This window comes from Elaeis guineensis, chromosome 1, assembly GCF_000442705.2.
Source record: "Elaeis guineensis isolate ETL-2024a chromosome 1, EG11, whole genome shotgun sequence".
In the NCBI taxonomy this organism is placed as follows: Eukaryota; Viridiplantae; Streptophyta; class Magnoliopsida; order Arecales; family Arecaceae; genus Elaeis; species Elaeis guineensis.
This window is the reverse complement of record NC_025993.2, coordinates 152023660-152035735: the sequence shown is the minus strand read 5'-3', so window position 1 is coordinate 152035735 and position 12076 is coordinate 152023660. Positions and strand designations below refer to the sequence as shown.

The 12076-nt window shown below is 33.0% G+C and overlaps 1 protein-coding gene across 4 annotated transcripts; it reads left to right on the top strand.

Annotated features, from left to right (window-relative positions):
* The first annotated feature begins 5453 nt into the window (after positions 1-5453).
* On the top strand, positions 5454-10393 carry LOC105033455 (UDP-N-acetylglucosamine transporter UGNT1). 4 transcript variants are annotated; one of them, XM_010908281.3, is made up of 10 exons: positions 5454-5877; positions 5963-6039; positions 7775-7936; positions 8021-8154; positions 8473-8603; positions 8695-8739; positions 8859-8956; positions 9856-9963; positions 10056-10112; positions 10197-10393. In XM_010908281.3, the coding sequence occupies exons 2-10, from the start codon at positions 5974-5976 to the stop codon at positions 10269-10271; spliced, it is 876 nt and encodes a 291-aa protein (XP_010906583.1). In that variant the 5' UTR covers positions 5454-5877; positions 5963-5973; the 3' UTR covers positions 10272-10393. The 4 variants fall into 4 exon arrangements, with proteins under 4 accessions (XP_010906583.1, XP_073100081.1, XP_073100082.1 ...); XM_073243980.1 differs by having other exon boundaries at positions 5455-5866; XM_073243982.1 differs by having other exon boundaries at positions 5751-5866; positions 7839-7936.
* The last annotated feature ends 1683 nt before the right edge of the window (positions 10394-12076 follow it).

The window sequence follows — 12076 nt, the reverse complement described above, 5'->3', positions numbered from 1 at the left end:
AACCTAGTAAGAATCCCTACACACTCACACTAATATGATAATACAGTTTGAAAATAATATATGAACATCATTAAAAGAAAACATAAGCCACAAAATCTCCTATCAAGTATCCACTATAACTCAATATCGATATATATAAAAATATATATTATATATCATCGAATATCTATTTTTTTCAAAACTGATATATTGCATATGTATAATTAAGTAAAGCCTCTTTTACTTAATTATGGTTCCATGTCTTATCATCCACATCTCATTAACATGATCCGATTCAATCAACAGTTGTCTTTAGGATTATGGATTAATCACAGTCACGTTTCAGCCCGTAACTGGCAAACCATAATATCTCCGATCCCACCCACGATGGCAAATCAAAATATTCATGATCCCACCCTCGATGGTAAACCAGAAAATCCATAATCCCATCCATAGTGGCAAACCATGATATCCATGATCCTGTCCATGGTGGCAAACCATATTAGCCGTGATTCCGTCCGTAGTAGCAAATCAGAATATCCGCAATTCCGTCCGTGATGGCAAACTCAAGTACCATATTTCTACCCATGGCAGAACTATTCTCAGTTTAACGTGGCTAGTCTAAATATCCCTTTCTTGATCACCAATTTGTTAGGTCTTAATTATGTGAGAAAAAATACTGTATCATATTATATTCTATTTAAAATTCTCAATAATCGATATCATAATTCAAACTATTCAAAAAAATATCATTATTTAATATAAACATATGATACAGAATATATAGATAATCATACCAGTAAATATAAAATAAATATCAACCATGAGAAATCAAATCATGCAGTACAAATAAATATATATATATATATATATATCGGTGTTTATGTCTGAGAACCCTTATCTATACTGGTGATTGACTCAAATACAATAATCGATAAACTCCTCGATCTATGAACTCGAAAATAAAATATTCTTCTCGACACCTTTTTGTGCAAATAATTACATCTCTACATGATCAGGATCAAATATAAAAATTATATGCGATGAGGGATAGTGAAAAATTATAAAAAACCCCTGTAAACATTGTAAGTCCAGACCCTCTCCTAGGGTCAATCAATTGATCTCGGTTATCTAAGTACCTGAACCCTCCACTGGCCCATAAGATTTTTAGAGAGAGAAATTCATGAAGAGAGAAAAGAAATCTAGAGAGATAAAATTTTAAAGAGAGAAAATAGAAAGAGAAACTTATAGAGAGAACGTAGAGAGAGGAGAGAGGAAAGAGAGAGAAAACTCTATTTTTTTTTCTTTTCTTTTTCTTCTCTTTCTCACTTCTTCTTTCTTCTTCTTCGTGGGAACAGGGGAGCTTCTTCCCCCTCCCTCTCCTCAACAGAGCAACGACAAGATAGGGAGTCGACGGCCAATGACGGTGCTCAGCGACAGTAAGGAGTAGATCCCATCGGTGGCCATGGCCGGCAGGAGTCGGTAAAAATCCAAATCAAAAGAAAAGGCTCGAAATCGAGGAGCCTATTTCAAACTCAAACCAATGGCTCGCCGGTCCTAAAACCATGTGACGGTGGTTAGTGAAATTCGGAAAGAGGAAAAGTAGAAAAAGGGTGACTATTACCGTGATCCAGTGGTGCCAAAAGGGAAAAGAACTGGTGATCTTTTTCAGTAAAAATCAAAAAAATTTCAAAGAGAAGACTTAGGAAATCGACTATAATTTCTTAAGAAATCACGGCGGAACTCAATAGAGAGGTGGGGGTCTTTTTATAGAGAAGATTCCCTAAGATTTTTAGGCCAAATTTGATTCGGATTGAGCCTCTATCTCCCTGCTTTATCGATCACGGGAAAGGGAGAAACATAGTCCATTCACGACTCTTTCTCTTTTTTTTTTGGCTTTAAGATATGTGCAAAAAATTGGGCTCTTACAAAAATTGAGCTAAAATTAAGGAGGTGTTGCTGTATTTTTTTTATTATTCAATTATTCTTAGTTAGAGAGACCAATATTAGATAAAGATGATAAGGCATTGGTTATAAATACAATACAACAATTGGCTCCCTACTTAATGGTGATGTGCTTAATACAAACAACAATATGGAAACTAACCTTCCAAGGAGATGTGCATTTATCTATGGACATGTGGAAGTATTAATATATGTATACAGAATATATATTTATTTATGCATCCATTTACTTTTGCATGCCCAGTTTTCTAATTTCTGCTACAAAATCATACAATATTGTATGTATAAATATCTAGGTTACTATTTTTTTTTATGCAAAAATTTCATTATAATCCTCAACTCAATGCAATTACTAAAGACTTTACCAGTTTGACAAGCTAGCACCTTCATGACCACTATATTAATTGCCACTAAAATATTTTCATGACAATAGTGTATATACTTGGAAATAGCATGGATACATGGTATAAAACTAACATAGTATGAAGCTAGATTCAGTGTTGCTTGATGGTCATATTATTTTATTCTTCATGCATTTATTACTTTATATCTTCTTTGATTAAATTTATTGCTTTATACTTACTCTATGACATTTGAAAAGGAAACATCTCCTTTTATTGCATTTTGCCCTCTTTATAATGTTATCTCACATCTTTGAGCAAAGCAAAGTGGAGAAGATAAAAGGGAAAACGATCGTACAAAGCAATTGGCTGTGTCCTATCGTCTCTAAACTCTCCATGGCTTCATCACTTCCAATTACCAATCCTCTTCCAAAAAATGATAAAAAGAGCATCACTGGAAACTCCGCTATGACCAAAACGGGTGCATATGCTGCTCTCTCCTACATGGCTTGTGCAGGTTTATCATTTGTTGTTTACTTTTATTTTCTCTTATCTCTTTTACATTTTTTTGTTTATAATATTTTTGTCGGATCTCTTTCTGTCCCATTGGTTCAGAAATTTTAATTCTTTATTCTGAACTATTTTATTTTTTTTAAAAAAAACTCTAAGAAGGATTATAAATTTTATTATATTTATTATCTCACACCTAGTAAAAATTTTTTCTGCTTATTTTTTTTTGAAGAAAATCATTTTGTTGAATAATAAAAGGAAGATGGATTGAATCTATATATGTTGGATTAACACAAGAGACTTTATATATAGATGATATTTTATTATCGTTAATTCTCTCTCTCTCTCTCTCTCTCTCTCTATATATATATATATATATATATATATATATATATATATATACATAAAGTTATGCTCAATTGGACATAGATAAATTAGATATCCCCAAAAATATAAAGACTTCTAGCTGAGTTGTGTAACAATTTGAAAAATAGAGATCAATTGAAGAAGCAAAAAAAAAAAATTGTTAGGATGAAAAAAATCAAGAGATTTCTATTACCTATTTAGATTCCAACTAGATAAGCCTTACTACAAGAGATGCAAAAAATTGAAAGAATATAAGAAGAAATACTTTGAAAAAAGACCCAACAAAAATCCTAAAAATAGGTTGAAAAGTCTTAGTTAAGAGCAAAATTGGGCGGGGGGGTGGAGATCCTTGGTTAAGGAATCAGAAACATGGATGATTGACTATTTCTTAAGAACACTGCATGAAATATTCGAGATATTCTAAGATCTCTTTCAATCAATCTTGCTTGAACAATTTAATTTTTGAAGCCTTCCTAAAAATTTCACAAAAATATCAATTTCTTTTGGGATCTGTTCATTTGTATTTTTGAAAATTAATTTTAATATTCTAGGATCTTGCTTGAAAATTGTTTAGATAGCCACCTTAATTTTAGGGTTTATTTGATTGGGGATGTTTAACATGAACTCATATCACATTATCATATTTAGTACAAAGAAGATAATAAATAAATGGTAGATTGCTGAGAGAGAAAATAAAACAAATACTATAAGGGGTGGTATTTTTTTCCATACTAGATTATCAAGTTGAGGTAATCTAAAATTATTATCTCTTAATGAAAATACTCCCATATATATTAATATTATATTAATTATATCTATATATTATAAATATATTAATATTATACTAATATATTATAAACTAACTCTTAATTATATTAGTAATTACATTGGTTATTTATATTTATAAGTAGTATGTTGATTTTATTTATAAATAAATATATTAATCATCATTAAAATATAGTAATTTTAATAAAATATTTTTTGATACACAGTTAATTTAAAAATATTTACTATCTCACGTACATACACACACATTAATATTTGAAATGGCCCATTATAAGTAGCTATAAATAGCCAATAAATAAAGTGAAAAAGAATTATTTAATCAAAAGGATTGTTAGAAATTTAGCAATATTTTTATGTAACATTACTTCCGACTAAACATAATCATCTTTTTTTAATACTATATTTCAAAATAATTTTTTTTAGAATCCAAATATGGTAAAATATATTTTTTTTGTAACTATATTTTTAAATAAATAATTTTTAGGAATTGTTAGATTAACCTGCCATACCAAATCAAGGAGCTAGGGATGGCATCGGGTTGGATTCGAGATAGATTTTTAACTATCCAAATACAAACCCAAATACCCAATAATTTATCCAAACCCAGTCCAAATACTATTAGGACTGAATTTTTTTTATCCAAATCCATCTCAATCGGATATCAAATAATTTGAGTTTACTCAATCCGAACCCACTTGAATCACATTGATTATTTTTTTTTCATTTATATCAAATTTAAAATCATACTACCATTCTATAAATCATACCTGTTTTAAACAAATAAAATTAAACAACACTTAGTTTTATATTCTATCAAAATAAAATTCAATCTGCTTTAAGCAAATAAAATTCAACAATGCTTAGTTCAACAATACTTTATTCCATATTCAATTTAAATAAAATTTAAATACAATATAAATTTAACAGATCAAGACAATCAATAATAATAATTAATTTTAATATCTCTGAAGTAAATAAAAATATAAATATAATTTAAAAAAAAATATATCTCAATTCTAAGTTTCAAAAAGACTTAAACAACAATTAAACCTGCTATCAATAGCCGATGTTTGAAATTCAAATTCAAGTTTAAAATATACTAAAAATAATAATCATATTGGTATATTTTATGATTGTATGAATATTTTTTAATTTTTACTTGATTAAAATATTTTTTATGAATAAATTAAAATTTAATAATTAATAAATAATAATTAATAAAATATATTTAATATAATATATATGTAATTTAAAATATTAAAATAGTTTGGATCGGATTCAGATCAGATTTCGGATTGGAACAATAACTATCCAGTTTTGATTTAAATTTAAAATTAAATATTTAAATTTTATCTAAATCCAATCCAAACTCAGCCAATATATCTTGTTGATTATCCGATCTAATCGGATCGAGCCTCATCGAATATCCATGGATTTGGTTTTTATTGCCATGGCCCTGGAAGGATTACATTAACGTCTATCCAAATCATTTGGAGAGGAAATCCTCTAAATTCTAATACTATATTTATTATTTATTTATTTATTTTGAGAGCCACTCGCCTCCTCTCTTTCGGGCGCCCCTCTCATCACTTTCACCTCCGCCGCCGGCCCCCTCCCGGGCGCCGCCGAAGTCCTTCCACCAGCCCTCGTCCTACACCATCCCGCCCCTCCTCGCTCTCCTTGCCTCTGGCTTCCTCTTTCCCCCGGCAGCCATGGCAGCGGGGAAGCGGTGGAGCGTCCGGGAGGCGGCGGTCAAGGCGGGGGCTGTCGCCGCCTCGCTGGAGACGAGCAAGGGACGGGTAGCGACTGGGACATGGGCGAAGGAGTGTTTGGAGGGTTTCAATAGGCGGCCGAGGAAGGAGAGCTCGATGGAGAGTAGCTGGCGGTGGGAGTGGTGTGCTTCTACTTGAGGCCGGGAGGCAGGACAGCAGTGAAATCCACTCATATTAATATCCATCATTCTTCTAACTTCACCAAATTTTGAATTTAATGTTTTTGGCCTTCTACTTTTGCAGTACTTTTGGTGATGTTCAACAAAGCGGCAATGTCTTCCTACAATTTTCCATATGTCAATGTCTTGACCCTTCTTCAGGTAGCTTCTTTCTCTGTATTAGAGGCAAGCGTTATGCAATAGAAAGAATAGTTTTAATTATTGAATCTCTAGTTTTAGCCTTTCTTACTTAGTTCTTGTAATCAAAACGCTTTGGTAATGTTACTCCGTTAAGGTCTTACTTGGGAGCCTTAAAGGCACCTTGTTAATGATGAAAAAGGGAGGTCTGATTCTTCTATAATTGGATGGTTCCTACGGTTGGATTTGGTAGGACCAGACTAATTTTTTGCTGGCCATATCATCTGTATTTTTTGGTCTGAGTTGCCCCGGTTATATAATGTTTTTATTAAAATTACAGAAATTTGGAAGTTTTGGTACCACATCTGATCTAATAGAACAAGGAGTAAGATCCTATTGAATTTAAGTAGAACAAAAATGAGAATTTCCAACCTGATAAAGATGGGTTTCCGGTTGCTGGTTTATCGTTTGGTCATAGTTGCTTGCTACAGATACAACTATCAGTAAGTTTATCAACCTCTTCCACAATTAGCATGGACTTACGTACAAAAAAAAGGAGAAATGCTTGTGATTTATGATTATGACTAAAGATAAATGAAATCAGATCTGCCTATGAAGATATCCATATGTAGGTTATATCAATCAATACTATGTAGAGGTGAAACTTGAAAATGGTCCTATTCAGCGGATAAACTCATACTTATTTGAAAGCAGAAAACTTGGGAAAGCAACTGTTAGTTGTAGCTTGATACTTTTATGGTAATGTAGTAAAATATTATGGTTTCTGTACCCATTTCCTCCAAGGCAAGGTTTGCAGTATCGGTTTCAATACCTGTTGTGCTGCCACTAGTGTTGGTATAGGTCTGTATGCAGTAGCAAAACTTGGTACCCACTTTGTATCGACTATTGTTCACTATGGCCGTGGCATGGCATGCCTGGTATATGGTGATATAGTCTGGTACAGCAAACTATGCTCCAAAGTAACCAAATACTAAACTATATCTGATCTCCTTTGTTTCTGTTTTCACTTAAACGATCTCTTTACGTGCAACAAGCATATTAAGAAAAAAAATGTTGTGCATCGAACACTATTTTTGTTGTACTATTTACAGTCTGCAACTCAGTTTGAGGCTCCATGATAATTCAAAATTATGTACATAGAAGTTGTGTCAGTTGTCTCCCAACCTCTTTGCTTGATTCAGGAGCATCGACGTGGCACAGATGATATTAATATATATGATTATTTTCTGTAAGCTTTTTCCATATTTCTCCTGTAGTTCAGGGATTTTTGTTCTTTCAGCACCATTGTTAGAAAAATCTAGAATATGCTTTATAAACTTTTATCTCACATGGCTGCGAAGTGATCTTCCAACTTCCTCGTGTATGTACAAGACCGATTTCAATAAATTATATGGATATATAAGCTGCAGCACAAAAACTATTGTACCATTTCTTTCATCAACTGAAGGAAAGATCAGTTAGTCCACCATATTGTTTTCCTTTACAGGAATGTTATGGTTATATATTCAGATTGTCTTTTCTTTGCTTAGAGAAACTAATCTTTGGCTTTTTGACTCTTATGTATTTAAAGGTTTGTATCAGCCCCACCATCTTGAAACACTTAAAAATGTTTCATCTCCCTACTTTGTGTAGTTTTCAGTAATATTCAGATTTTCTCTTTATAGGAATGTAAAATCTATTGAAACAGGCATCTTTCCACCTTGTTTTGTGAACAAGCATGATACTTGTATTTCTGCAGATAATAGTTTCAACCATGTTGCTCTATGCAATGAATCATTGGAAGATCATTTCTTTTACGACAGATGAAACTGGGAATACGTCAAATAAAACTGCAAGCTTTGTACCAGTTGAAACACTGCTGCGAATCCTTCCCCTTTCTTTAACATATTTGCTTTACATGGTATGGCCAAACTTTGATAATTAGATGTGGCAGTCATGTCTCTACTGCATGTAGATGATGTCTAGCCCTTTGTTTTGCTGACAGCTAGCTTCAATGGAGTCTGTAAGGGCAATAAGTGTTCCCATGTATACCACCCTCCGACGTACAACTGTGGTGTTTACAATGGTCGTGGAGTACCTTTTAACAAGGCAAATGTATGCACCTTTTATTGTTGGTAGGTAAGTATGTTTTTCATCTTGCAATTTGATGTAATTTGTAGGTACACCTTCTGTGGTTCTAAGCCATTCCAGTGGAATTGACACCAGATATGAAGTTCTTTTGGAAACTTTTCTTTTTAATATGCTATACTAGCAATGGAATCATCATGTACACAAGATCCAATAAGCACTTGATGATTATCTTCCAACCATTGATGTCGTTAGTCATAAACTTCCTTATGGTGGTTAGCTTTGATACTGGTATCCTTTTTAATTTCTCCACTGAAATTTGCTTTCTTTGTGATGTATTTCTTGATGATGAAACCAATACTTCTTCAGCGTGTCATTGACCGTCTTTGGTGCATTTATCGCTGGTGCTCGAGATTTATCATATGACAGTTATGGCTATGCTATTGTTTTTGTAGCAAACATAACAACGGCAGTATACCTTGCAACTGTAGCCCGACTTGGTAATGCATGCAAACTTATTCCTTTTCTGTATCTTCATTTCTGTGGCTCAGCATAGACATGTCACTATTATTTGACATCTTTGTGTTCCAGGGAAATCTAGTGGACTCAATAGCTTTGGTCTCATGTGGTGTAATGGTAATAATGCATGGTCTAATTAATTTAACCTTTGGGACATTATGTTGCCTACATAATCATGATAGAGTTTTTCCCATTTGTTATAAATACTATACACAATTATTTCTTTCTTTTTTCAGGAGTAATATGTGCACCACTTTTATTAATTTGGACATTTGCTTCGGGTGATTTGGAGAGGACCATTAGTTTCCCACATCTATATTCTCCCAGTTTTCTGGTATTACCAAAGTTTTATTTTTTAAACATGCATAGATAAATAAATACATATTCATTAATGCATGCTTCCAATGTTGTGTTGCATTTGCATAGATGATACTTGTTAAATGCTTGTATGCATGCATAATGAACATCATCTTATGCTTAGTTTTCTGCATGAAATCCTGAACAGTCAATTAGATGCCATTCATACAATGTCAAGCTAAAAAATAGGTGAAGCAAGTTGCGGAAAATAAGCCAACTATGATTGATCTGAAAAATAAGCCACCAGGCCAAATTGATAAGCTTACTGTATCTAGTAGAGAGAGCTTTTTTTCTTAGGCACACCTTTAACATGCACATCTGGATGTACAGACAAACAGAGGCAGATGTGGACATGCTCGTTGTCAACAAAAGGAACATGCACACATAAATAAGTTGTCACAGAAATGCAGTGCATGGCTGTAGTTGATGTTAAATGTCTCTGATCTGCAACCTGAGGTCTAATATCATGCATATTTTTCTTTGCTAGCCAATAACCTATGCCTTAATATGAGCATAGGTGCGTACATGAAATCTGATTTTTTTCTATCTTTTGCTAGATTATTTTCAAGTTTTAGGAAATCTTGAATTCTTGACCGATGAGCAGTTCTGTGACTTTTTGACTAAAATAGGAATTTTGTTTAACCATCAATATGCTGATTATCCAAATAGTTGAATATGTGTGTGTGTGTGTGTGTTACAAATGCTATCTAACATGTGTAAATAGAGTACTACAGGACTTTATTGGAAAACAAGGTGAAATGTTTGTCAAAGGATTTTATTACGTGGTTTCCTTACTCATTGTTTTAAGGCTGTCAAACAGTTTTAATGCTGTCCACTGATATAATTGCTGTATTATTTTTTTTTTTTATTCTGCAGGTTGTATTACTCCTTTCATGTATGATGGCATTTCTGTTGAACTACACCGTTTTTCTGAACACAACCGTGAACTCTGCACTCACTCAGACAGTGTGTGGCAATCTGAAGGTTCGGTTATGTACTTGCAAGCCCTTCATTGTGGTTACTCTTGCAATCATGGCACCTCTTTCTGATGCATTATTTCACCTGTGGCATTCTAGGATTTCTTCACAGTGGTATTTGGCTGGCTATTGTTTCGTGGGCTTCCTTATGATCCAGTGAGTCTAATCTTCACATCCTGATGGTTCTTCTGACTTATTTTACATTTTAACATTCTGAAACTTTTCTGTACATTTCTGCAGCTTAATGTTATTGGACAGTGCCTTGGTTTCTTTGGCTCTGGCTTGTATGCTTATTGTAAGCTCAATGGGAAGTAGTCTTTGGTCAGCTGGGGCTTTTTTTAACGTCGCCTGCTCTGGTTGAAATTCCAAAAGGCCTTTTGAGAATCGGATCTAAAAGGATTTTTTATAAAGAAAATTCTTACCGATTTCTATCATAAGCAATCAAATTTTGATCCTACCTGGCAATGCTCCTCTCTCTCTCTCTCTCTCTCTTTCTCTCTTGCTGGTATGTCAGCATGCCTTTAAAACAATTATTATATCAATACCTATGAGAGAGAACTCTAGATTGGAGACAAAGCATCTCGTAATACTATTTTTTCACATCTTCGCATCCTCTCCGAAACTTCTTTTCATCTTGACAGTGAAACGTTTTTGCCAACCAAGTTGTTGGATCGTTTCTGAGACAGAACAATGGCCCTTACAACAATCATTGCTGGCCATTATAATAAGAGTTAATGGAAGTAAATTCTGGTGTTATTCGACCGAGTTCCTGTTTATAAAATAAAGAATATTATATTTAACTGAATTATCATTCTTGTACTTGGATGAACAGTGAAAAGTTGCTGCTGCTGCTACCATATTCTGCTTGTTTGTGAATATTTATAAGACATCCTTGGTAGTTTTATGTGAAGGCTACCAAAAACTGTTTAATAGCAGTTATTCAAATGATCTGTGCTATAACTCAACACCTTGATTCTATTTGAAACAGGTTTGGATCAAGAGCCTTTTAGTTAGGGTCGGGAGTATATCAAATCTTCTGATATGAATTATAAATGGGTTGAGCATGAGTCAAAGCTCAGGTCCCACTCAGGTCATAAGGATAGTTTATTTTAAGTCTCTGTAATTTAAATCAAGTGGAGTTATAGTTGATTTTCTCTCAGTACTAGTTCTTTGGATTATTTTGGAAATTATTTAAATAACAATTTGGGGGGCTACATTTGGGGTTTAGATGATTGCAAAAATATTAAACGTCGTATAGCACGCCGGCACCTGTCAGGAGTCTGGATTTGGAAACCAATCCTCCGAGTCCAAAGTTACCTTTAACCCGGAAGGAGTTTGAAACATTATTAAACTAAGACGAAGGATGATGACTTTTGATGCATTTTATTTGTGTCCATAAATAAGCCCAAAATGCAAAGTATATAATATGTTATGTATAGAATAAAAAAATTTAGGCACAAACAAATGTAGACTGGATTATGTGCAATGCCAAGACCAAACTCATTCATTTCGATCCCAAGTCAACTTCTTTATTTTTAAAAGTTTGTTTTATAATAGACGCCTACCTTTTTTTCATCACTCAACCAAAAAATAATGGCAATTATTTATCTAGATTGCTTTGACTAGGAATTTTATGAAAAAAAGCAATGACCATCGTAACATTATTCACTATAATAGAAAAAAATAATTAACTAAAAAAAATATTATGTTCAAGAAATAGTACAATAATATTTGTCCTAGGACGTTGTTATAAAGTGGTTCTAAAATGAAAATGTAGCATCTCATGAATAGCTTGCTGTCTAGGAATGATAATGGATCGAGTGGGCCATTAACTATATCAGCCTCAGAGAAATTTTTTATACATTATAGACAGTATAGAAAATCCGACGTAGAGTGTACCATCTTGTCTGATTGGTCCACATAGCCATCATTTGCCAACACGTATTTAATACCAGCAGATCGATTTTTTCGTTTAAAAATTTTATATGACGAAAATATCTTTCTTAAAAGTTATAACATCCATTTTTAAAAATTATGACATCTCTTCACAAAAATTATGACATCCAATTTCAATTTAACATTTTCTTTAGGGGGTGTTATAGTTTTTGTGAAAGGGTGTC